General features: G+C 31.6%; 1 protein-coding gene across 15 annotated transcripts in view; it reads left to right on the top strand.

Moving 5' to 3' along the window:
• LOC111040815 (twitchin) overlaps positions 1-26,929 on the top strand; it is a 79,774-nt gene extending 52,845 nt beyond the window's left edge. For all 15 annotated transcript variants that reach the window (XM_022324859.1, XM_022324858.1, XM_022324856.1 and 12 more), the window contains 63 exons: positions 35-201; positions 294-426; positions 499-679; positions 744-888; positions 951-1,073; positions 1,139-1,515; positions 1,672-1,876; positions 2,038-2,343; positions 2,420-2,555; positions 3,159-3,325; positions 3,425-3,706; positions 3,771-3,954; positions 4,026-4,177; positions 4,259-4,358; positions 4,438-4,601; positions 4,784-5,065; positions 5,158-5,457; positions 5,535-5,716; positions 5,785-5,905; positions 5,988-6,266; positions 6,368-6,473; positions 7,716-7,921; positions 7,983-8,158; positions 8,221-8,508; positions 8,599-8,836; positions 8,905-9,201; positions 9,263-9,457; positions 9,530-9,717; positions 9,786-10,061; positions 10,155-10,430; positions 10,968-11,115; positions 11,194-11,380; positions 11,456-11,571; positions 11,639-11,926; positions 12,021-12,163; positions 12,246-13,299; positions 13,385-13,663; positions 13,739-14,041; positions 14,104-14,406; positions 14,491-14,602; positions 14,663-14,835; positions 14,912-15,081; positions 15,164-15,281; positions 15,351-15,516; positions 15,595-15,755; positions 15,828-15,893; positions 15,973-16,270; positions 16,331-16,672; positions 16,755-16,907; positions 17,007-17,233; positions 17,299-17,589; positions 17,773-17,966; positions 18,049-18,226; positions 20,258-20,311; positions 20,555-20,703; positions 21,048-21,150; positions 21,228-21,370; positions 22,152-22,308; positions 23,154-23,270; positions 23,475-23,672; positions 24,628-24,741; positions 25,573-25,773; positions 26,347-26,929. In XM_022324859.1, the coding sequence (XP_022180551.1) occupies positions 35-201; positions 294-426; positions 499-679; positions 744-888; positions 951-1,073; positions 1,139-1,515; positions 1,672-1,876; positions 2,038-2,343; positions 2,420-2,555; positions 3,159-3,325; positions 3,425-3,706; positions 3,771-3,954; positions 4,026-4,177; positions 4,259-4,358; positions 4,438-4,601; positions 4,784-5,065; positions 5,158-5,457; positions 5,535-5,716; positions 5,785-5,905; positions 5,988-6,266; positions 6,368-6,473; positions 7,716-7,921; positions 7,983-8,158; positions 8,221-8,508; positions 8,599-8,836; positions 8,905-9,201; positions 9,263-9,457; positions 9,530-9,717; positions 9,786-10,061; positions 10,155-10,430; positions 10,968-11,115; positions 11,194-11,380; positions 11,456-11,571; positions 11,639-11,926; positions 12,021-12,163; positions 12,246-13,299; positions 13,385-13,663; positions 13,739-14,041; positions 14,104-14,406; positions 14,491-14,602; positions 14,663-14,835; positions 14,912-15,081; positions 15,164-15,281; positions 15,351-15,516; positions 15,595-15,755; positions 15,828-15,893; positions 15,973-16,270; positions 16,331-16,672; positions 16,755-16,907; positions 17,007-17,233; positions 17,299-17,589; positions 17,773-17,966; positions 18,049-18,226; positions 20,258-20,311; positions 20,555-20,703; positions 21,048-21,150; positions 21,228-21,370; positions 22,152-22,308; positions 23,154-23,270; positions 23,475-23,672; positions 24,628-24,741; positions 25,573-25,772 (12,937 nt within the window). In that variant the 3' untranslated portion in view covers position 25,773; positions 26,347-26,929. The remainder of the gene's footprint in view (positions 1-34; positions 202-293; positions 427-498; positions 680-743; positions 889-950; positions 1,074-1,138; positions 1,516-1,671; positions 1,877-2,037; positions 2,344-2,419; positions 2,556-3,158; positions 3,326-3,424; positions 3,707-3,770; positions 3,955-4,025; positions 4,178-4,258; positions 4,359-4,437; positions 4,602-4,783; positions 5,066-5,157; positions 5,458-5,534; positions 5,717-5,784; positions 5,906-5,987; positions 6,267-6,367; positions 6,474-7,715; positions 7,922-7,982; positions 8,159-8,220; positions 8,509-8,598; positions 8,837-8,904; positions 9,202-9,262; positions 9,458-9,529; positions 9,718-9,785; positions 10,062-10,154; positions 10,431-10,967; positions 11,116-11,193; positions 11,381-11,455; positions 11,572-11,638; positions 11,927-12,020; positions 12,164-12,245; positions 13,300-13,384; positions 13,664-13,738; positions 14,042-14,103; positions 14,407-14,490; positions 14,603-14,662; positions 14,836-14,911; positions 15,082-15,163; positions 15,282-15,350; positions 15,517-15,594; positions 15,756-15,827; positions 15,894-15,972; positions 16,271-16,330; positions 16,673-16,754; positions 16,908-17,006; positions 17,234-17,298; positions 17,590-17,772; positions 17,967-18,048; positions 18,227-20,257; positions 20,312-20,554; positions 20,704-21,047; positions 21,151-21,227; positions 21,371-22,151; positions 22,309-23,153; positions 23,271-23,474; positions 23,673-24,627; positions 24,742-25,572; positions 25,774-26,346) is intronic.
• The last annotated feature ends 648 nt before the right edge of the window (positions 26,930-27,577 follow it).

Genomic DNA, 27,577 nt, shown 5'->3' with positions numbered 1-27,577 from the left:
CATATATTTATATATTTTTAAAATTATTTATTAGCGGCGTATGGGAAAGAGCTGGAGAAACCATCAATGAACAACCTCAAGGAGTGGTTAATGGTTTAGTTGAAGGTAACGAATATCAATTCCGCGTCATTGCCGTAAACAAAGCTGGCCAAAGTGAGCCTAGTAGACCATGCGCTAGTTTTATAGCCAAACCACGTTACTGTAAGTTCGCACATAGTGTGATTAATAATAAATACACTGTACATTAAAATCATTCGAATATTGAAATAAATATAATTCATTTTCAATTGTAGTGGCTCCTCATATTGATAGACGTAACCTTATGGATGTAAAACTATCAGCTGGATCTTCTTTGAAATTAGATGCAGTGATTACGGGTGAACCAGCCCCTCACATTGATTGGAGATGTGGTGCTATGCCATTAAAGTACATTTTACAAATATTAAACTAATTATGTAAACGGATATGGATAGTTATTTAATAATTTGTATTTTATAGATCTGAACCTCATGTTAATATCGAAATCGTAGACTATTATACAAAATTAGTTATTAGACCAGTTGGCCGTAATAACAGTGGCCAATACACCGTTACTGCTGTAAATAGTTCTGGAAAAGATACAGCTGTTATAAATGTCACAGTTACAGATAAGCCGACTCCACCAGTTGGACCTCTTCTAGTAATAAACTAATACACAAATATTTGAATCGAAATATTTTATTTTAAATATGATCTTATTTTAGGTTTCTGATATACACAAAGAAGGCTGTAAATTAAATTGGAAAAGACCAGAAGATGATGGAGGCACTCCTATTGAATATTATTTAGTAGAGAAGTTCGATACTCAAAAAGGCAGTTGGATACCATGTGGCCGATCACCAGAAACTGGTTTGATTGGAATACATTTTTAAAATATTAAACAATTTAGTTTTCATAATTAACTTTTACAGCTTTGACAGTAACTAGTCTGACACCGGGTAAAGAATATAAATTCCGCGTTACAGCAGTAAATGCAGAAGGAGAATCTGAACCACTCCAAACTGAAGAATCGATTGTAGCTAAAAATCCTTTTGGTAATACAGTCATACAGTTGTTATATATCATTTAAAACATATTTTATTGAGTATCGAATTTTTAGATGAGCCAGGTAAACCAGGTAACTTGGAAGTGACAGATTGGGATAAAAATTTCGTGGACCTCAAATGGATACCACCGAAGGAGGATGGTGGATCTCCCATTACAGGCTATTTAATTGAGGTCAAGGATAAATCAGGAACATGGGAAAAAGCATTGACAGTACCTGCTGATAAAACAACGGCAACAGTACCAAACCTAACTGAAGGTGAATCTTATGTATTCCAAGTAAAAGCAATAAATGCAGCTGGTCCAGGTGAAGCAAGCGATCCAACCAACACGATTGTAACTAAGCCACGTAATATGGCACCACATATTGATCGTACTAACTTGAATGACATTAAAATCAAAGCTGGACAAACTATTAGTTTTGACATAAAAGTAAGTTGCTAATTGATATGTTTATTATTCTTAAAACAAATGATACTACAAAGTTAACTCATTCTTATACTTAAATAGTAAAATCAAATTTTATGGATGGATATATTTATTTTTATTTTCAACTAAACTCAACTATCAAATTTTAAATGTCCACAGGTAACAGGTGAGCCTGTACCAAAAACAAAATGGTTGAAAAATCATAAAGATGTAAGAGTAGGTGATGGTGTAAAGCAAACACATGTCGATTATAATACAAAACTAATTATTCGTATGGCAACAAGAGAAGATTCAGGAACCTATACTCTAACAGCTGAAAATATAAATGGCAAAGACACAGCGTACGCTGAAGTAATTGTTTTAGGTAAAAATTTTAAAGATATTAAACATTTCAAAAATATCACGAAACCTGTAATACAAAAAAGAACGTTACATCATTTCTAAATTTATCTTTTATTCATAATTATTCTGAAATGTAGAAAATAAAATTTAAAATTCTAACTCTATTTTTTTTTCCTATTGTAGATAAACCAAGTGCACCCGAAGGACCGCTTAAAGTGTCCGATGTACACGGAGAAGGATGCAAATTAAGTTGGAAACCACCAGAAGATAATGGTGGACAACCAATAGAAAATTATATCATAGAGAAGTTAGACGAAGCTTTGGGTCGCTGGGTACCTGCTGGGGAAACTGATGGCCCGGTTACTGACTTTGAAGTTACTGATCTAATACCCGGACATAAGTATAAATTCAGAGTAAAGGCAGTAAATAAGCAAGGCAAATCAGACCCACTAACAGCTAACCAAAGCATCGAAGCTAAGAATCCATTTGGTAATTTCTTGATACCTTAATTGACTGAAAGTTAAGTAGGTAATACAACTTTAATCCAATTTGTTCTTAATTCTAGATACTCCTAGTAGACCATCAAATCCCGTTATCAAAGATTTTGATACTGATTTTGTTGAACTCGGTTGGGATAAACCTAAGATTGATGGAGGATCTCCAATAACTGGTTATATAATTGAAAAGAAAGATAAATTCAGGTAAAAAAAAAAAACTATTGAAGCATTTCTTTACAAAAAAACATTAAGATAATTTGAATAAAACATAAATAAGATTAAAAATAATTTAAATATATTTCTTACCAACAAAAATAATAAATGTAATTGTTATTGAAATTTTTTTATCTGCTAGTATTGTTTAAGTACAACTCTTGTAGCCTTAACATTTATTTTGAGAATAATAATAAATTCCCGACCAACTATCAATTTAATAAACTGTAAAATTATCATAATAACGGTCCTAAATTATACTTTTCTATGGAATAAAAATATAAATCACTTAGTTTAATAACTCTTCAGTGTTATCTTATTACATTTTGCCATCGATCCGTTTAGTTATAATTTTTGTAATTTTATTTGAAACTATGAAATTAAGTAATAATAAGTTTTTTATACACTTTTTTACTTTATAGTCCACAAATATAATAACTAATATACATAATGTACACTCTTTCATAATTTTAAAGATTATTGCCATTATTTAGTATATATTTTAATAATTAATAACATTTTTGTTTTTTTTTAATATCTAACCATGTACCAGACATTTTATAAAAATCTATTTTTTGAACATGTATCTTACAGTCCAACGTGGGTTAAGGCTGCTGAAGTAATTGGTGATGTAAACAGTGGAATTGTTCCTGGCTTAACTGAAGGTAATCAATATGAATTTAGAGTGCGCGCAGTAAACAAGGCTGGACCTGGTGAAGCGAGTGAACCAACAATGCCTCACCTTGCTAGACTCAAAAAATGTAAGTGATATATGATGTTACAACAAAATTCATACTTTATTTCTTATAATGTACATTGTACGTATAAAGTATTTTTTATTTATTAAATATTTATTTCAGTGGCTCCACATATCGATAGAAACACTCTCTCAGACATCAAAGTTCGGGCTGGAAATATGTTTGAATTTGATGTTAAAGTGTCTGGAGAACCTCCTCCAACTAAAGAATGGTCTCTTAGAGGTGACGTGCTCATAAAAACTGAGAGTATTAATATAATAAATCAAGATCACTCGACAAAACTGAAAGTTATTGATGCAAAGCGTTCTGACGACGGAATTTATTACTTGGTAGCAAAAAATATTCATGGAATGGACAAAGCTGCAGTCAAAGTTACAGTTATAGGTAATTTATAATTGTTATATGATTTTAACCTTGTAACAATGATTAAATATATATGTTATTATAGATGTACCACAACCACCTGAGGGACCTCTACATCCAACCGATGTAACAAAAAGTTCATGTGTGTTAAAATGGAATCCACCAAAAGATGATGGTGGATCAGAAGTCACACATTATATAGTTGAAAAAATGGATACTGATACATTAAGATGGGTTCCAGTTGGTGACGCTGCTGGTACAACAATGAGGTATAGTATCATTAATAATATTCAATATAATATTATAAATACATTTTTGTCTTAATTGCCTATTTTATTAGGATTGATCATTTGATCGAAGGTCACAACTATAACTTCAGAGTTAAAGCTGTGAACAAAATCGGTGAGTCTTTGCCGTTAACTACATTTGATAGTATAACAGCCAAAGACCCGTACGGAAAGCCAGATAAACCAGGCACACCTCAAGCAACTGGTAAAAAAAAGAAATATTGTGTTTATAATATTATCCATATTAATATATCACTATAATTTAAATACATTCCATAACATTTAGATTGGGGAAGAAACTTTGTTGATCTCCAATGGACTCCGCCAAAGAAGGATGGTGGATCTGAAATTTTATCTTATGTTATTGAAAAGCGAGAAAAATATGGGTAAATATAGAACTAAAAAAGAATGTGTATTTATTTGTTTTGTTCATAAATATTTGCAATTAATTTTATTTGAATTTAGTCCTTGGGAGAAAGCTGCAACAGTAAATGGAAATAAAACTAAAGCCTCTGTTCCGGATCTTACCGAAGGCCACGAATATGAATTCCGAGTCATAGCAGTAAATAAAGGTGGTCCCGGTGACCCTAGTGATGCATCTGAAGTAATAACATGTAAACCGAAATTCCGTAAGTATTTCGTTTATTATTCTAATCATGAAAAATATTCCATTATCATTCAGTTGAATATATAAATGCTTATAGTATATGTGTAATTTTTACTTCTTTGTTATGGAGGACCATTGAGTTAATATTTTTGAAATCTTAATGGTATTTTGCTAAACATAATCTTAATATTTTCTTCATTTCAGTTGAACCAGTCATAGATTCTACATTCTTGCCTGATCTGATTGTACGTGCTGGTAATAAAATAAATTACACTGTTCCAATTGAGGCAGCTCCTAGACCAACTGTTAAATGGAGTGTTAATGAATCACCAATTGAGAGTGGCTCTAGAGTGGATATTCAAATTTATAACAGTCAAGTTATATTTGAAATACCATTTTCAGTACGGAATGACACTGGCCGTTACACACTAACATTAGAAAATAACTTAGGAAAATGTTCAGCTTCTGCCCATGTTACCGTATTAGGTAAAATAACTATAACATTTCACTATAAAAAAATTATTTATACTTACTTCTAATTTATTCAATAATTCACAAATTTGTATTTATTTGTGTAGATCGCCCGTCACCTCCTGAAGGTCCATTGGACGTTTCTAATGTCAGAAAAGATGGATGCCGATTGACATGGAAAATACCTCTTGACGATGGTGGTGCTCCAATTTTACATTACGTTATTGAAAAAATGGACATTTCCAGAGGAACATGGTCCGATGCTGGAATGACGACATCATTATACCATGATATTATAAGATTGATTCACAAACGCGAATATTTGTTTAGAGTCAAAGCTGTAAATAGTATTGGTGAATCAGACGTGTTAGAAACTGATAAATCAATAATAGCTAGAAATGAATTCGGTATGATATATATATATTTATATATACACATAATTTTCTATATTTATTATTTTTTAATGAAAAATGTATTGATTTAGACGAACCTGATGCACCCGAGAAACCAGTGGTTACGGATTGGGATGAAAACTTTGTTGAGCTACAATGGGAGCAACCAAAGACCGATGGTGGATCACCAGTCACTGAATTTTCAATACAAAAGAAAGAAAGAGGAAGCCCGTATTGGGTAAATGCTGTAACGGTGCCGGGCAAAGAAACAAAGGTAAGAAGTCAAAAAATGAAGAACAAAATCTTATATGAATACTTTTCAACGATATTTTGGAATTTTAGGCGACCATTCCAAATTTAACCAAAGGACAGGAATATGAATTTAGAGTTATTGCAACTAATAAAGCTGGACCTAGTCCTCCAAGTGATCCTTCAGACCCGATTGTCGTGAATAATAGATATTGTAAGATACTCCATGAAATTGTTAACGAATAAATAAACATAAATATAATAATACATGTATTGACAAATATATATTTCTTTAGTGAAACCAAAAATAAAGACTCCCTTAAAAGACATTTTCATAAGAGCTGGAACAGTTCTACACGTAGATATCGATTTTATTGGGGAACCACCTCCAGAGGTAACATGGACGGTAAATGGATCAGATCTGAAACCAGATAATAGAACAACAATAACTTCTATTGGATACCACACAATCATGAACAGAGTGAATTCAAAACGAATAGACTCTGGAACATATAATTTATTGCTCAAAAACAGTTCTGGAACTGACGAAGGATCGTTTAATGTTACAGTATTAGGTATGAAAATTATATTTTACTATAATATAATAATATTTCAATATGACATGCATATATTGCATGGTATTCTAATTATAATTTAATGTAATTAAAAATTACAGACAGACCTGGGCCACCAGATGGACCACTTACATACGAAGATATTACTGCCGGTTCGGTAACGCTATCTTGGAAAGCACCAAAAGATAATGGTGGAAGTGAAATTACGTGAGTTCTGAAATAAAATTATTTATACCAAAGACCTATAAACTAATGGACTGCAACATGTCCGTATTTAGTGAGCATAAACCGGGTTGTTTCGGGTAAAGGCTAATTTTTTTTAAATGTTCATTGTCTTTCTACACCCACTTATTTTCTATAGTCAATAATATTTTTTTCATATTTTAGACTGAGCAATGAATGTATTGTTTTTACAATGATATGTGTTTTTTTTTAAATTTTTTTTACTGTCTGTCATCAATATTTGGGGTAGGTATTTAAAATGTTAAAATTTCTACAGCTACTTTTCTGATAAAAAGGTGAATCTAGTTGGTTCATTTCACCGGTAAAATAGAAAATTTCGAGAAGTTTTTGCAAGCGTTGGGAAAAACAAAAAAAAAATTAGGAAAAAATAGAGGTTTTTAAGTAAAACAAATTCGACAAAATCGATGTATGCATGGTGAAATTTTTAAAATACTATGGCTGTTTTTAGATCAACAATTTTTGAATTTTTTGAATTTTTTAAAAATTTAAAGAAATTATCAGTTTAATTTTCAGTTAGAAATTCATAAAAAAGTTTCTTTTCATATCTAACATTATACATTTTAATAGAAGATTCCACACAAGTTGTTATACCTTTCACAAAAAAATAAAATTTACCTGAAAGTTATATTAATTTGTTATGAGAGTTTGAATTTTAAATTTGAACGATATTTGATATTCAACGGTTTTTGGTTATTAATTATTTATACAAGTATGCTTAAATGACACATCAACTCCGCTCGAAATCGTTTTTTGAATGTAGTGATTTAACATTGAATTCAAATCTAACACATCTATTACAATGACATACTCTACAACTATTATTCGAGGAGCACTACCATAAACTCATCAGCCATATTATAGATCAAAAGTATACTTATTTTCTGCCACGAATAATGATAGAATAATAAAAGAATTTTTGTCTCACAATTGAAGAAGAAAATTTAACCTTCTTTATTTAATTTAACCTTTATTGAGTATATCGTTTTTTTTAGGAAATTTTGATGGAAAAAAAAAGTATAGTAATTCATCCATATTTGTCTATTATGTTATTTCACTCTCGTTCTATTCGGCACCAAGCCTTGTTATGATAGGATGTAGCAAAAATTAGTTTATAAGTATAATAATGTATTAATACCAGATCGTTACAGTATGGATCATGTGTTGTATTAGTATAACATACGTTCAATGTTCATGTTATTTTTTTAGAGCTTATGTTATTGAAAAACGAGATTTAACTCATGGAGGAGGTTGGGTACCAGCAGTAACATATATAAACCCAGCGTTTACATATGCTACAGTTCCAAGACTTATTGAAGGAACTAGATACGAGTTCCGTGTTCGAGCTGAAAATTTGCAAGGATTATCCGAGCCTTTAACTACAGCTGAACCAATAATTGCCAAAAATCAATTTGGTAAGAAATCATTCAATTTAAAATAATTTTTGAATAATTTTTGAAACCAAACTATCATTAGATGTTCCTGGAAGACCGGGTAAACCCGAAGCTACTGAAGTAGACCAAGAGCACATTAAACTAATGTGGACTCCACCCATGAGCAATGGGGGATCGCCGATTGTTGGATACGACATAGAAAGGAGAGAGAGGTCTTCAGCTGGTCGGTGGGCTAAAATTACTAGATCACCGATAAAGGTAAATGTTTTAAGGAAATTAATGTATATTATTTATTTAATTACTACATCATTTCATTTCAGACTACCGAGTATGATGATACTCACGTACATGAAGGCAAACAGTATGAATATCGTATAAGTGCAGTCAATGCTGCTGGTTCCAGTAAACCCAGTGAGGCGTCAGAAGTATACACAGCAAAATTAACGAGAGAAAAACCAAAACTACATTTAGATGGTTTAATGGGAGGCCGGATAAAGGTTAGAGCTGGAGAGCCTATCAACATAAGCATACCAATTTCGGGTGCACCAACTCCTCGCATCGAGTGGGTCATAAACGGTGAAAAACCTCCAGAAACTAACCGCATACTTGTAAGATCATTTTCATTTCAATTATTATATAATTATTATTATCCAGCAAACAAATTATTAGTTTTTCATGCATTTATATTCTGTTTATAGTCGGTTACTGGAAGTAACTTGACCAAACTACGAGTTGACAACTCTACTCGTAAAGATGCCGGTAAATACACTATAACTGCATCAAATACATCTGGAAAAGATTCTGCGGATATATATGTATCAGTGGTGAGTTGTCCAAGTGCACCGAAGGGACCTTTGCAGTACCCAGGTGCCACACATGATACTGTTACACTTGCCTGGAGACCTCCTGAAGATGATGGAGGAAACGATATTACTGGTATATTATTGATATTAGTTAAAATTGTTTAATACATTTCATTACGTTCATATAATTTAATATCATAGGATATATCATTGAAATGTCCGAGTTTGGAATGGATAGTTGGAAAGTTGTTCCTGGTTTCTGTCCAAACACAACATTTACAGTTAAAGGTCTAAGTGAAGGAAAACGATACGTGTTCAGAGTAAAGGCCGAAAATATGTACGGTGTTTCGGAACCTTTGGAAGGAAGTCCAATTACTGCCAAGAGTCCATTTGATCCACCCGATGCTCCGGGACAACCTGAAGTTACCAATTATAGTCCAAACAGCTGTAGTCTCAGCTGGACTCCACCAGTAAATACCGGTGGAAGACCGATCACTGGTAAAATAGCATCCAATATTTATTCGTATTTATTTTACTAAGTTTTGTTTTATTTTGTTAGGTTATATTGTTCAAAAGAGAGAAAGGGGCGGCGATTGGGTGAAATGTAATAATTTCCCAACTTCCAATACCAATTTCACTGCTCAAGACCTTAGGGAAGGTAACCGTTATGAATTCCGCGTACTTGCGGTAAACGAAGCCGGCACAGGCAAACCTAGTAAACCTAGTAGTCCAGTTACGGCTAAAGAACAAAAGAGTAAGTAAAAATATATGTATATTCTTATCATTTTATGTTTTTTTTTTTAAATGTATTTTTTTACTGTCGTAGAAGTACCAGAAGCTCCCGAAGCACCAAAACCAGATAGAATTACCAAAGATAGTGTAGTATTATCTTGGAGACCACCAAGATTTGACGGTGGTGCAAAAATAAAAGAATATATTTTAGAACAAAAAAAGAAGGGTGAATCCGATTGGTCAGAAGTAATATGCCCAACTATTTATTCTACATTATGCACGGTAATATTAATTTTATATTTATTCCTTAAATAAACACAATTATAAAATACTTCACTTGAATATGACAGGTCGGAAACTTAAAAGAAGGTGATGAATACCAATGGCGAGTAATGGCTGTAAATGAGGCAGGACGATCAAAACCCAGTCGACCAAGTGTAAATGTGTTAGTTGAAGAACAACCTAATAAACCATGTTTGGATTTGTCTGGTGTAAGGGATATTACAGTGAAAGCTGGTGATGACTTTTCTATTCATATACCATACATTGGATTCCCCTTACCCACTGCCACTTGGTTTAATAATGATCAAATCATAAATGATTCAGACCCTAGAGTACATATACAGGTAATTTATCTACATATTATAAGATTATTTGTAATTTACTATAGTACATTATCTATGAATGCATTCTAACGATTGTGTTGGTATTGATTCCAGTTGACTAGCAACTCTGTAAGCTTAGTTATTAAAAACTCAAGACGAACAGATGCAGGACAATATAGATTACAGCTACGAAACCAGTCTGGATTTGATACGGCTACGTTACACGTGAGAGTTTTGGACAGACCTATGCCTCCAGAACACTTTTATGCTGATGAACTGAACGGAGATTCATTGACCCTGTTTTGGCATCCACCATTGGATAACGGTGGAGCTCCAGTTACCAACTACATAGTAGAAAAGAAAGAGTTAAACTCGACAACCTGGCAAAAGGTTAATATGATTTTTATTTATATAATTTAATAACAAATAATTTATTATAAAATGTAAATTTTCTATGCTACCATAATTTTTCAACAAATCAAACAAAATTACAAAATTAATATTTTCAACGTTGTGGTTCTTCAAACATAAAACTAATGAAGTCTAAGTATCATATTTTTAATATAACTAACTAAAATATTAAAATTGACACAGTCCTGACTTGTAGCTGGATTTTCCAGGTAATTTAGAGCTAAAATAAATGGATGGTCTAAAATAATGTATCGGAAATAAATGAAAAAAAAACTCATGGTGTTGGATTTGAACTTATGACACAAAGTCTTATATTTTAACTTTATCTTTTATTTTGGTTAGGAAGAAAAATTACTATGCCAAAATTAAAAATCGCTTAATTATCATATTATAATAGAATTTATTTGTAATTTTATTGATCAAAAATTGTGAATAAATATTATATTATTTTATTATTTAATAACACTTAAGTTATTATTTCGGATTTCTATTTCAACGATTTTTACTTATGTTCAGGTCAGTAACTATGTCGCATCACAGCAATGTAAAGCTCGTAATCTTATTGTTGGAAAAACATACCAGTTCCGAGTTATGGCTGAAAATAAATATGGTGTATCTGACCCGGCTATCACTGTTGATCCAATTACTGCAAGACATCCATTTGGTATTTTCAATTTATTTTCATTATATTTTTACACAATATGAGTAGATAATACATATTTAATGGTGTATATTATTTCAGACGTACCTGGCCCACCAGGAATTCCAAAGGGTGTGGATACAACTGAAGACTCCATTACAATTACATGGGCCAAGCCTAGAAATGATGGAGGATCGCCAATCACCGGCTACATGATAGAAAAACGATTGATAAGTGAAGACAAATGGACAAAAGCGTCGCATGCCATAATACTTGATACGACATTTAGGTATGGAAAAATCCAAATGTTTTACTTGAATTAAAAATATCACTGTTACCATATGTTTTTAATTGTTATTTTTAGAATTCATAATTTAATTGAAAATCATGAGTATGAGTTCAGGGTTTCCGCACTAAACGCAGCTGGTCAAGGTCCATGGAGTTCATCTTCTGATGCCATTAGATGTTGTCCACCTGCATGTAAATATTTATTTTAACACTCAACTACCAACACATGTACAGTCATTAACGTGGATTTGTATTTTAGGTGCGCCAAAAATAACGAGTGATCTAAGTATAAGGGATATGACAGTGATTGCTGGTGAAGAATTCACTATTACGGTTCCATTCACTGGAAGTCCTTTACCAAAACCGGTATGGAGTATAAATGGAGAAGAAGTTATACCTGATTCAAGAATTAAATTTGAGACATCAGCAAACGAAACGGTGTTCAAAAATAAATGTGCGAAACGCAAAACTGATACTGGAAGTTACACCATTCACTTGGTCAATAATATTGGTGCCGATTCTGCATCTTGTAAAGTTCTTGTTGTTGGTGAGTTTGTAAACAGCAACACTTAAAGTTTATTAACTAAAATTATAAATTGTTGATGACAAATAATTAATAACATGAAATATCTTATTTAAAGACAAACCATTACCGCCACATGGTCCATTAGAAGTTACGGATTTAACTCCAGAAACCTGTTTATTATCTTGGAAGCCACCTTTAGACGATGGTGGTTCACCAATTACAAACTACATAATTGAAAAATATGAGATCTCAAGTGGTGTATGTATTTTCAATTCCTACAATTCCTATTATAATAGTACATATATTCATATTGAATTAATTTAATACTTTTTTACTGTAGTTGTGGTCAAAACTAAGTAGTTTTGTTCGTCCATGTCACTACGATGTCATTGGCTTGGAACCAAACAAAAAATATAATTTCCGTGTCCGAGCTGAAAATCAATATGGATTATCAGAACCAATTGAAATGGATTCGGTCATAACAGCCAAATTCCCATTCACGGTACCCGATCCACCAGGTCATCCGCAAATTTTAGAATGGGATGAAATAAAAGCAACATTAATATGGGAAAGACCCGTACACGACGGAGGAGCAAAAATTCAAGGATACAAAGTTGAGTTTAAAGATATTACCGAAGGTGGAAACTGGCGCACAGCCAATGATTACGTTGTAAAAGAGCCACTTTACGTCATTCATAATCTGTTGAATGAACATGATTACGAATTCCGGGTACTAGCTAAAAACGCTGCCGGCTTCAGTAAACCTTCTACTCCAACACCTAACTTCAGGTTGAAAGGCAAAGCCAAGCCTCCATCGAAACCAGGAACTCCTACTGTACTTAAAGTGGGTAGGACATATGCTGATTTGAAATGGGAACCACCAATATCTGATGGTGGTAGCAAAATAACCGGATACTCGATAGAAAAGAGGCAAGTTGGAAATAATGTCTGGGTTAAGTGCAATGATTACTCTGTATTTGACTGTAAATTCACTGCTATGAATTTGGTTGAGGGTGCTGATTATGAGTTTAGAGTATTCGCGTTAAATATAGTTGGTAAAAGTGAACCTAGCACGTGTACAACACCTGTTAAAATATGCGAGTTTGAAGGTGGAGAAAAACCAGAATTTATTGTACCACTCACCAATAAAATCGTTCAATTTGGCAAAACGATCACTTTACGTTGTGAAGCTATTGGCAAACCTATGCCAAATGCAAAATGGCTAAAGAATGGACGTGAAATTATATCGGGTGGACGGTACAAATGCGAATCTGCCAATGGAGTTTTCCAATTACATTTCCCAGAAGTGTCAGAAATTGATGATGGTGATTATACTTGCGAATCATATAATCCTGTAGGATTCGTTACAACGTCATCACGAGTTAAAATTGGACGTAAGTACATTCATATATTTTAACAATGTTTTGTTTATTTATTTTTATATCATAAAAACCTGTTGTATTTATGATCAATATACAGATCCACCCAAAATTGAACGCATGCCAAACTCAATCAACGTTCCCGAAGGAGAAAATAGTAAAATTAAAATATTCTACAGTGGTGATCCATTGGAAGACGTTGTTTTAGAGAAAAATGGAACGGCTATTCCCCAAAGTGATCACTTTAAATTTACCATCTTTGACGATTATGTAATCATTTTTTTGAAAGAAGCGAAGAAGAACGATGCCTCTGATTACACCGTAACTCTTAGGAATCAAAGTGGAAACACTTCTGGATCCTTCACCATAAATATATCTGGTAATAATAAAAAATATAATTTAAAAATAAAAAATAAAAAATACTTAATTTACTAATTTACTAATTTAAATACAGGCTATCCCGGACCACCAATTGGACCCTTGGGAGTTTCAGAAATAACCAAACATACATGTTCGCTTTCATGGCATCCACCAAAATACGATGGAGGTCTTAAAATAACTCATTATATTGTTGAGCGCAGAGATATTACCTCAAACCATTGGATATGTATTTCCACCACGTGCAAGGATACACATTTCCTTGTACAAGGGCTAACCGAAGGAAACGAATACGTTTTTAGAATTATTGCTGTTAACGACAATGGACTTAGTCCTCCGTTAGAAGGAGTTAATCCAATTAAAGCTAAATCACCTTATGGTAAGATAGAAAACATTTTTAAACATTTTAGAAAAACTAAATTATATTTTAACCATACACAGATAAACCATCACCACCTGGAATTCCCACCGTAACTGAGATTGGCGGAGACTTTGTGAACCTCAGTTGGGAAAAACCAATCGATGATGGTGGCTCAAGAATTCAAGGATATTTGATTGACAAACGTGAAATTGACTCAGAAACATGGCAGAGAGTAAATGCCGCCATTTGCGTTGCCACACAAATAAACATTTCAAATCTCATTGAAGGACGCCAATATGTGTTCCGAGTTTTCGCACAAAATGAAGCTGGCTTAAGTTTACCTAGCCAAGCATCAAATACAGTGACCATAAAAGATCCATTAAGTAAGTACACATACATACATACACACATAATAAGTATTAGTTTTATATACAGTAAAAAATATGATTTATTTGTGTTTTTTACAGCTGCTCAACCTCCTGAAATAATTAAACCTCTTGGTAAAGTTCAAGCAGTTCAGAACCAAAATGCTCAATTCCAATGCGTTATTACTGGTGTTCCTAAACCCACGATTACTTGGTTAGTTTTTGTTTGTAAATAATTTTATAAATTACATATTATATTGTATACTTAATTTAGGTACAAGGGGGCTCGGGAAATCACACCAAGTGCCAGACACCATATGTTTAATGAAGGAGACTCGCACACTCTTATTATAAATGGAGTGTACGGAGCAGATTCAGACGAATATGTATGTAGAGCTAGCAATAAGGGTGGAATTAAGTCAACTCGAGGAGAACTTCTAATAATGAGTATGTTCTAATTCGTTTATAGTTATAATTTTTTTTTTATATTTATATAAAATTCTGTCTTATTTAAATTATTTAGCACCTCCAAAATTGAATGTACCACCTCGATTTAGAGATACAGCATTCTTTGATAAAGGTGAAAATGTTGTTATTAAAATTCCTTTCACTGGTTTCCCTAAACCAAAGATTAAGTGGTACCGTGAAAATGAAGTAATTGAGTCTGGAAGTCATTTTGCTGTTGAAGTTTCTGTAAGATTTGTTTACCTAATTGTTATAAAACTCTTTATGTAAATCTTAAATCTATATTGAACAAAATTATTTTATTTTACAGGAAAGACATGCTATCCTAACAATAAGAGATGTAAGTAAGTACGATAGTTCTCCATACAGAGTTCTAGCAGAAAACGATTTGGGAGTGGACAGCGCAATTATTAAAATTCAAATAAGTGGTAAGAATACTAAGCTCTTTTTAATCTATAAAATATGCCATTTAATAACATTTTTTATTCATAATTTAGATCATCCCGATCCACCATTCAGCTTATCAATTGAAGATATTGGTCAAGATTCACTCATTCTAAACTGGAATGCACCTACATGGGATGGTGGATCTAATATTACAAACTATCTTATTGAAAAGAGAGAAATACCTATGAGCAGTTGGATTCGTGTTGGGAATACTCGGTAATTCAATTTAATAGCATACACAAGAATATTATTTTATAACAAAATACGACAAATTTATTTCCTTTTTTTTTAAAGATTCACTTCAACTGCAGTAACTGGTCTTAGTCCGGGACATGAATATGAGTTTAGAGTATACGCTGAAAACGTGTATGGTAGAAGTAAACCGAGTGAAGTATCGCCTGTTGTTAAGACAAAAGAGTTGTTGAAAAAACCACCAAAAACTAAACGTTACGAAGGTAAAATTATTTATATTTCTCAATAATGTAAAAAACTTTTATTTTTATTAACCCCTTCTATAAATTATATAGTTGATGAAACTGGCAAAAAAATAAGAGGAAAAGCAGATGGTAATATTAAAGATTATGATCAATACGGTAAGCAATAAACAATTAATTAAATATTTTCTTTAATGAAAGCACTTACCCATATTAACTAAATTTAAATATATTATAGTTTTCGACATTTATTCGAAATATATACCACAACCAGTAGATATAAAATCACAGTCCGTATATGATTATTACGACATATTAGAAGAAATCGGAACTGGTGCATTTGGAGTAGTACACCGCTGTCGGGAACGTAAAACTGGAAATATTTTTGCTGCCAAATTCATACCAGTTGCACATAACGTCGAAAAGGAATTAATTAAAAAAGAAATTGACATAATGAATCAACTTCATCATCCAAAACTGATCAATTTGCACGATGCTTTCGAAGATGATGATGAAATGGTTTTAATATTCGAATTGTACTGTGCAAATCCTAAGTCTTTAATAAGCATCAATTAACTCATCACAATATTTTTTAGTTTGTCTGGAGGAGAACTATTCGAAAGGATCACTTCAGAAGGATATTCAATGTCTGAAGCAGAGGTGATCAATTACATGCGACAGATATGTGAAGCTATTAAACATATGCATGAAAGGAATATCATTCATTTGGATATCAAACCAGAAAATATAATGTGCCAGACAAAGAAAAGTTCAAATGTAAAACTTATCGACTTTGGATTGGCAACTAAGTTGGATCCTAACGAAATCGTTAAAATATCGACGGGAACTGCTGAATTTGCAGCTCCAGAAATAGTTGAAAGAGAACCTGTTGGGTTTTATACAGACATGTGGGCTGTTGGTGTTTTAGCATATGTCCTGTAAGTTTTCGCAAATTTTCATATTTATGTTATTATTTGTAAATGATTGACTTTTTTTTAACAAAAATTATTTTCTTTATAGTTTGAGCGGTTTGTCTCCATTCGCAGGAGAAAACGACGTTGAAACGCTTAAAAACGTGAAAGCTTGTGACTGGGACTTCGATGAAGATACATTTAACATAGTTTCAGACGAAGGAAAAGATTTTATCAGACGACTTCTGATTAAAAACAAAGAGTAAGTTAAATATAGTTTAACTTTATCTAGTATTAACTAGTATTATAAATATTGATAAAATACTAAACAAAATAATTTTGCATCGTTTCTTTATTTAAGGAAAAGGATGACAGCTCATGAATGTTTAATACATCCATGGTTGATGGGAGATCACTCCGATCGTACAGCTGTACTCAACTCGTCCAATTACACGAAAATCAGAGATCAAATTCGCAAAAAATACAGCGACTGGGATTCGTTTGCTCTACCACTTGGAAGAATATCAGAATACAGTGCTCTTAGAAAGCTTATGGTAGAGAAATATAAAATATACGAAAGCTCATTTGGTAAGTTTTTTAAAATTTTAGTTCCAATATTGTATGAAATAATACTAACGTATCGAAACTTATAGATCGACGACAAGCGGCTCCGAGATTCGTTATCAAGCCTCAAAGTGCATTCTGCTACGAAGGACAAAGTGTTAAGTTCTACTGCCGTGTTATTGCTGTAGCTCAACCGACATTGTCTTGGTTCCACAATAATGAAGAGTTAAGACAAAGTGTTAAATTCATGAAACGATATGCTGGTGAAGATTACACGTTCATCATCAACAGAGCTAAACTTGATGACAGAGGAGAATATATAATAAGAGCAGAAAATACATATGGCTATAGAGAAGAAGTTGTATTCCTCAACGTACAACGTATGCAAACAATTTAAATGAATAACTTTGATGTTTAAAAATTATCCTTATTAACTATTAATTTGTAAATTTTAACACCTACATAACCAAACCTCCTAAAAATTTATATTCATACCTATTATTAATACAATATTCAAAATTGACTTGGGCATACCTATTATATTTTAAATTCGTTTTATACAGCTTTACCAAAAGCAGCACCGGTATACAGACATGAAGTCCAACAAGTCAGAAGACGAGAACCACTTGCCAACACATATTACATCGAAGAGAAGGAAAGTGCTCCAAATTTCACCTTCTTGTTACGACCTCGTGTCATACAAATACATCAAACTTGCAAGTTGCTTTGCTGTTTGAGTGGCACACCAATACCGACTGTATGTATTTTTACTTGACTTAATTTCAAAAGACCTGTGAGAAGCAGTGACTTTATAAACATTTTTGTTGTATTTAAACAAGATACAATGGTTCAGAGGAACCAAAGAGCTATCTAAACGTGATTACACCATAACTCATACGGACGGTGTGATTACATTGGAAATTATTGACTGCAAGCCTGAAGATTCGGGCAAGTATCGCTGTGTCGCCACCAATGTACATGGAACAGATGAAACCAGCTGTGTAGTAATTGTAGAAGGTAATGAGTTCTAAAAATTAAGTTAAATTAACATCAAATATCTACTGATGATGAATTAAATTAGTATTTTTCTTCATTAGGTAATACAATTATAAAGTTGTGAAATTATAATTATTTGCAAAATAAAAAATAACAGTTTCTTACAATGTAAAATACCAAAACAATAAGATTAATAATAATAATATATTGAAGAATATATATTTGAGTAAATTGTTCTGAAATAACAATAACAATTTTAGTTATTTCAAATATTTCCTTAAAAATAATTGAAAGATATTATACAACCAATGGAATTAAATGATTCTAAGTTTTTAAAAATGTTTTGACTAAATACATAGTTTTTAGTTATCAAACCCAATCACCAAGACAATTCAAAAATAACCATATTTTGATTCTATAAACTATTTAGTATTTCTTGAAAATGTACTAACTTTATTTGTTTTTAAGTATATAAATTAGTTATGATAATACAAACCAGATTTCCAAGTCTTTTTTTCAAACAATAGGGTTTAAGCAGGGTTTGTGTCTACCGGAACAGTTGTCTACAACAGAAAACTGTAACCTACTAATAAGCATGTAAAGAATAATGCCTGTTATTGTTAAAATGTTACTTTAACGTTTGGAAAAAAATAATTCAACATTTAAATAAATTGCAATAATAATACTTTTGTAAAGCTTACCTAAAAATGACTTAATCATATTTTATTTTATTACTTAAAGATATCTATTTCGTTTTTTTAAGAAATTTGATTGTACGGTACTACGGTAATTAGTATAACTGAGTTATAATTTATTTATGTAATTAATATAATAGTTATTAACTTCTTCTTTGAAGAAAGAAGAGAGTTGTGATTATTATTTTTGTACTACAAATAACAAAGTAATAGTATTTTAAGCAGTTTAAATAATTATTATCAAACATGATTTGACCTGGCATTATTATTTAACTGCAAGGTCATTACTTAACTAATCGAAGTCTTGTAATTTGTTGTCAACGTTAAAAATGTTTACCTAATCTTGTCCGATTCTTAAACACAATATATAGGTACAGTGTATACCTACATAGATAATTAACGGACAGTAGTACATTATTTAATAGTATGTATCTACTCAAATGCCTTACTAGTTGTCAGTATAGCCGTATTGCAGTCTATAATAAATCTGTAAAATGTAGCGGGAACCTACTTGTTGACTAGGTAGCATTTGTGTTATTCTCGTTGTGTAATTTTTTTTCTTCTTGCCGCTTTGCGTTATTTTTCTGCTACCATTAACCGACGCACATTCCAAACACTATCAAACTATAGCTGTTTAGGGTTGACGATATTGAAATCGGATACCGGTATTATGGTTTTAGTACTTGTATACCGAAAAGCCGTCAATGGTGTTAACGGTAATATTTCGGTATTGAACTGTACGCCGGTATACTTGGTATTACGGTATACTATTCAAGTCATATTTGAGCAATATTGGTAAATGGCACCTATACCTACCAAAAAACCCGTCAACCTTAAGCCGGATTCATAGGCACGTCGTGTGTCGTGTCGTATTGATCAAATCACATTGTGATTGGAAATTAATTGTTTGGTATCATGTAACGACCAAGTTGCAACCTAGTATACCTGCAATAATTGACAACAGCTCAACTTTTAAACCAAATCGGTTACCAGTTACAACCATATACTTCCGGCTCTCTCTCACCACACAACACACGACGTAGCTGTGAATCCGGCTTTATAGTTGTTTGAGCTAACCTGCACATGGTACCTATTCTGTGGTAGGTACCTGAAACAAAATCAAAGATTTTACCGGCCTAGAAGACACATACAGACAACACGGTGAATTAACTAACTACTAACATAATATATAATATACCGACATACTGCATACCATACCCGTCCTGTGACAATACAATCACGTTCCAATCGATCTTCCGCTTATATCATCATCGCAATATTATGTCGCATTAACAATACAAAACCTATTACGCCGTTCGTCTAATACACTTCTATTTCTGCTGTTCTTTCAATATAGGTATCGAACAAAGCCAAGAGCAGGCAGAGTTATCGCATAATTTACTTCACTCAGGTACAGTATTTTACAGCTTAATAAGTATTTATAATATTAATATAGGTATTTTATATTATAATATATGAAATAGTGCCTATATCAACCTACTTACCTATGTAATAGAATAATTGTAAAATCTGTGATAATTATTACGAACACGACGTGAGGAGAATACCCGAAGATCAGTGAAAGCACTGGCCGAGTTTATGATATGATGACATTTTACAGTTTTTAATTTTTTTTTCTCTCCCGATTGTATAGATCGCAGGTACGTCGATCAGCACCATTTCAGACCCGCGCCGACGGTCATCACCAAACGCACCGCAATCACCTCCAACGTGCACGGCAGCAGTTCGGTGTCTTCAAACCAATCCATCACCACTAACACATCCACAAAAATCAGCGACACGGTAATATTAGCAGTCGAGTCTTGCGGCCAACATTCGGTTAAAATCATTAAAACGAAAATCGAAAATTAATAATTATACTCCTAAATAAAATAAAATAATATCAATATCTTAATCGTCTGAGGATTATTATATACCTAGTGAAATTGGTTATACTGCCTAAACGCGTTTCCACTTGTTATGAGCGCAATCACTAGAGAAGACTTAGATACTATATTATATTGATATGAATTATATTGAGCTTCAAATATTTCGTCTGCTTCCATGTGGACAATTTTTTTTTTTTACCTAATATTAACTATAATTCAATTTTGACTTTAATATCATGTTGTTTTCATTTATTTCAGACCATTACCTCTACCGACAGGAAGAGTGTTAAGAAATACGGCAATAAACTGAACGCAGTTGGAAGTCCGTCGAGATCCCGCAGTTCTACAAAAGAATTACGATGTAATTTTCTAACTTATAGTAGATTCTAATCTAACCTGCCCGATTTTTATTGCAATTTTATTTTTATTTATTTTTAGTATCACCTGACGAAGCTATGTGCCCTCCGGACTTTTCTACTCGCTTACTAGACACCTCTGTCAATGACGGACAGTCGTTAGAACTTATCTGTAAAGTAACCGGTGACCCAGAGCCACAAATCACTTGGCTAAAGAATGGAAAGGTGAGTCCAAAATAAAACAATAATATGTGTGGTTACTAGGGTAGACACTATACTTATAATAAATGTATATTATTATATTAATATGTATAGTATATTAATATGATAACTTAATAAATATATTTAATATACTAAAAATAATAAAATAATTAGTAAATACATTTTTGCCGGAATGTACAAGTTTAAAAAGTATAATTAAGTCACAATAATTATGGGACTGAGTTCATGAAATTGGCGTTTTTTGGAAGTAGGTATATTATTATGAGATACTTTTTTCATTTTCACTATTTGCAACTTTCGATACATTTTTATATCATGTTAAATGATTAAAAATCATTTACGGCTATACGTAATTTAACGAGAAGATACAAGCTCGAGATAAATTCTGTATGATTCATGCTATAATTTTAAAGCGATATTTAATATTATAACGACAATAAAGAATACATATGATAGTATATAAATTAATAAATATTTATGCTTGTATGAAAAAACAATATCCATATGAATGTATAAAGTAATTAAAAATGAACAGGAGTAAAAATTTTGAATTTTGCTTTTTTAAAGTCGATACACGATGTATACATAATATTATATAATGCAGAATACACACAAATCGACAAATTGTATTAATAAATAATGTAAAGCAATCCGAATATTCAATATTCAATAATGGAACAGACATACTTGTTATATTATACTCATTTTATTTATTGATTTAACTCAAGTGTTTACGTGTAAGACCATACTATTTTTAAATGCTAAATCTACTGTTATTCTTTAGGCTATCAGTTCGTCTAACGTCTTGGATTTGAAATACAAAAATCGATTGGCGACGTTGAAGATCAATGAAGTATTCCCAGAAGATGCCGGAGAATATATCTGTAAAGCTACCAACTCGTTGGGAACTAAGGAATCTAGTTGCAAACTCACAGTGAAAGGTACAAATCACATTTTAATATTAAACACTATGTACATATTCCCACTGTAAGTGTCCCTTGAACGAATAATTATTTTACACTAACCCGAATTGTCAATAAGACAATAAACCGTGCTGAAAATATGAAATAATTATTATTCGTTCAGATGTGGAGTACCTACTCATACACTTGCCAACTGTCGACTAGCTCAAAAATAAAATACATTGTCGTATTGTATTGTGCATTTTTGGGCTTAAAAATAGGTAGATACAATACCTTTCCGATAGTTTGGAAATCGTACTTGACGAAATCCCCAGCACTATAAAAATTATTTGTTTACCCCAAAAATATAATCGAACTATTTTATAAGGTATTCAATTATAATATGAATAGAAAAATACTAGAATTATTCGATCGTGTAGATTGGTTTCATACTTTTCCACAATTGATTTGCTGAGAATCGACCTTAAACAAATCATTGGATTATTTTAACATGCATAAGGTTGTTTAAAGTAAGTGATTAAATACATGAACTTCAAAATGAATCGATAACTCTTCCTGCTGTTTATAATGACATTAATATATTATTATTTAGGTATACCATTTTGTGTTGTGTCCAATCACTAAATACTTTTATACATGGCAATTTAATAGTTTATTTTAATTTGATGCATTCTACAAATATAAAACCATTAAAAGAAAATAATATTGGTTAGGTCAGTACAATATTAGGTTGACCCATTGACTAACACAATGGACGCATTATGCATTCTGTACCGTGATTGACAGTTATAATTAACTGAACACACCTAAACATAATATTATGACAATGATTTTTCACATCGTCCTTTTGTGAATAATTACAGCTGTGGACGTATCCAAAAACAAAAGCCGAACCGACTTGCCTCCAGTAATTGCCAGCCATCTGACATCAGCTACGGTGACCGACGGCGATGCAGTGACACTCCAATGCCAAATCATCGGTAAATATGAACACCCACTAGTAAACCTACCAGTAAAATAATACCAATTTAAATTAATTTCAGTGTAATTTTTAGTTACATGATATTAAATATTTTAAGTAACTTTGACTTACCATCCAATGTACATTTTCTCTGTAGTTATACCTAATTGTTAATATAGAATATTATTGATCCTTACATACTTGTACCTAATTGTTGGAACAGGAGCTAATAAATTCGATGTAGTATGGCTTCACAATCACAAGGAAATAAAACCCAGTAAAGATTTTGACTACACCAACGTGGCCAACGTTTACACACTGAAAATTGCTGAAATTTTCCCTGAAGATTCCGGTACATACACTTGCGAAGCGTTTAACGACGCCGGCGAAGCGTTCAGCAGTTGTTCGATCTTCGTTCTAGGCAAGTAACTTTACAGCGTATTATGAAAATAATATTGAAATATCGTTACATACGTTACCAACGATTCTGTACTCAAACCACCCAATACATTATCATTGGACGTGACAATGATTATTGACATCTGATGGTGTGAAAAAATAATTTTTTTTCGATACCAAAAACACTCAATTGGTATATTACAATATTTTTGACGTGGATATTAGACACATTTCTTACCAATAATTAATTTTATTATAACTGAATAATTGATATGGTTATAGGCTCTAATAATTAATGTGTAACAATTTCGTAATTACCTAAGTATCAAAAATACAGACGAACGAATTTGGAAAAACTATTATCCTAACCTATCCATAGCACGTTTATCTACAGTACAGACTCCGAAATTAAAGCTTCAATAGTCGAGCAACTGATGGTCAAAAAATTGTCATCTCTTCGTTAACACTGTTTCAAAGCTAAAGTAATTTTCGAAGCCACCATTTACACAGATTATCGAATACACACTTACAAACAAAAAACTTAAAAGGATTCCTTTAAAATATACTCTAAGAGAACAACTGCATCACAAAATGCATGGGAAAATAATTGAACACTAGTTGAAGTAGAACCACAGATTTAATAACACTTGACCACCATTAGCGCTACGATCAAGGCTCTTATTTCGCTGGCCGTATATCAAATGCATCTTTACAACTGAATAACTGAATTACTTTCTTTTTTGAAGTTTGTAATTATTATTTGTTAAAAATATAATATAATATAAATTAATATATAACATTAAAAAAAAGACATAATATTACATTTTATTGAACATTATTGGCTTAATAAATATGAAACTTAAATCGAATAAAAATCTCGGGATCTCAACGTCGGTAACCTTTTATGACCTTATGCATAGACTAACTTGTGTTTATAATATATTCATATATCTTATATATTTTTATGTATATTCTAGGTGCGAAAGAAAAGCCTAAGGGCATGACGTTCCAAAGTTTCCCCAAGTCGGTGACCGTACAAGACAAAGAAAGCGTCGAAATAGAATGCGAAATCCTCGGAAAACCTACAAACGGTAAGCGTAGACATGTTGACGTGTACAAAGCTGTATTATACTGCATTAACAGTATCCAACCGCTTTATGAAAAAAGGAGTTTGAGAAAAAGTCAAGCCCGACAAGTTTTCATATGGATGTAGTTTGATTCACTTTAAACGAAATCGCATTCATGGCTATAATAGAGCTTCACTTGAAGGTTGCTATTGTAATTTTTTTGGACCATGAAACCCATTACTTTGAAGTGCTGTACTAAGTGCCCCCATGTGTGAAACCAAGAAATATGAAAATAATTATTTTGTAAAGAGGAGGTGGAGATCAACTGACTAATATTTTTAAAAATTTAACAACCAAAAACTGATATCCGAGGACTCCACATCCGGTTATGCTGCCTACATCGTAAATAAATTTCGTTTAATATACTACCTCCAAGGCTACAAATGTTAATAATACAATAATGACATGTTACCTTTTAAATTATATTCAGAAAATTATAATTTCGTCCTGAAAAATGAATTTAACATCGCAACTTTTTTCAAAATGGTAAATCCTTTTAAAATGCCTTGACACACATAATTACTCCTTTTGATTCTCTAGCAAATGAGTCCTGCGTTAGTAATAATTTCCATTTTTCGATAAAGGTTCAATGACCATATAAGACCATATTTTACGTTATTGAAGATTTATTTATCAGTACTTACCTATTCAATGACTTATATGAAGGCAGTTTAGGCTGGCGGCTAAACCCTTTCCAAAAAAAAAACTGCGTATATTTTGGTTTGACAATTTACATCATAGTCTTATTGGCTTGACTGTTGTACTAAATAATTTCGTGTTTATGTAATACTATAGTTACATGGATTAAAGACAACGTTCCTATTGGCGAGGATTCAAGTATTTACCAATTTATGCAAGTTGACAATAAATACAAAATGAAAATACTCAGAGCCGGCCATGACGACATTGGTCAGTACGTAGTCGAAGCAAAGGATTCCAGTGGCGTACATGTCGCAGCCGCGTTTTCAGTCAATTTGTCATTCTTATCAGAATAGAGTGAGTATGTCTAGAGTAAAGATATTATTGACCAAACAAAATATTCATATCAATAATTCACCATTTACATTTTCTAAAAGTTTTGAGACTGGGACTACACCTTTGATTTTTTGTCAGTTTGACTTAGTATAGCATTAATGCATTATTATATTATTAAGTATTTAAATAGATATTGCTTAAAGCCCAACAATTGAATAAAATATGTTTAGAAGATATCTAAGCGTTCTCCTTGTTTTACTCAATAATTCGCATTTACATTGTACTTATTATATTTTAGTATTGATTTTTCTTATCAAACTTAAAAAATAATAATAATAAAAGGGGGAATCTGAATTTATTTATCTCTAATATTCTAATTCGAAAGGTAGATATTTAATTATTAAGTTTGTAGTTTCATTTTTAAATGGATGCGTTGAAGTTTGGCTCTTAATGTAGGTACCTAAGTATAACTAACTCTTCCAATTTATAAATTAAAATAATATAACAATCGATTACGATTTTGTTTCCATTTGAATCACAAAATAATATGTAAATGTATTGCACTCGTGTTAATTAAAATCAATTCATTTTCAGATTTCACATCATAATCAATGATCAAGATAATGAAACTACAGACCGTTGAAAAAACATTGTAGAACAAAATATAATATTTAAAATATCAAAAATGTATCGTTTTATCGAAGTTGTAAATTTCCATTATTTATGTACAGCAAATGTTATTTTACAATTATTTTTTTTTTTATCAAATAATATTAAAATCATTATTAACATTCACAATATACCTAATGCGTACAACTGCAGACGTGCAATTTACGCATATAGGTTTTATTAATTTATTAATTTAATAATATTATAACTATGATAAAATTATATATCATGTTATCATTTCGTGCTCCAAATGCTACTTATGTAAGTTTTTTTTTGCATAAAAAATACCACTTGTCTTTAAATATATCTCTAATAATTTGTAAATCGTATGTTATCGTTCGTTAAAATATGTATCTTATTATTTGTATGAACGTTCGAAATAAATCCAAGAAAAATGAAATCGCAGATGACACAAAAGTCGTAATAACAATAAATTTAGATCATACGAATATTAGAGAACCGTACTGTTCGTTTAGAAAATTTTTTTTTTTCGAATGCTAAATTGGCAACTCGTATGCTTTCATATAAAATTATTATTATATTATTATCGTTTAAGTATATGTTGTTTATTTTTATCCCATAGATTTGAGCTTTGATAGATACTCATATTATCAGCTATTAACTACCTATTAAATATTACGATGTTATAACATAAGTGTTTTATTTTAGTGTTTAATAATTTATTGTGTTATATTTATTTTAGGTTATAATATTGTTTTAATTAAAAATAACGTGTTGATCAATATCAATTAAGATTTCGTTAATTTTTTCCTCCAAATAATATCATCATAAATTATAGAACGTTACCCAAAAAAATGTGTACTTTATGTGAATTATTTTCATGTCACATATGGCAAGTATAACAGATTACTATAGCTTGTCAATTATCAGCTCATCCAAAAACTGCAGTTTTAAATAATGTATATTTTATCTTGACGACTATTTAATTATGTATAATATCATATTCATATTCGTACCTATAATAATATTATGTTAATAACCTAACTGAATAATAATTTTTAGTTAAGGCTAACAACATCTTAGATCCAATAATATGAAATGAGAATTCAATGGATATCGTTTAAACGTTTTAAAAATAAAGCTGATTCTTCGTGAATAACGACTGAAGCGTGTTAATATTATACTATAATAATAG

This window comes from Myzus persicae, unplaced genomic scaffold (assembly GCF_001856785.1).
Source record: "Myzus persicae strain clone G006 unplaced genomic scaffold, MPER_G0061.0, whole genome shotgun sequence".
Lineage (NCBI taxonomy): Eukaryota > Metazoa > Arthropoda > Insecta > Hemiptera > Aphididae > Myzus > Myzus persicae.
Note: the sequence above shows the minus strand (reverse complement) of the source record. Positions and strands in the feature narration are given on the sequence as shown.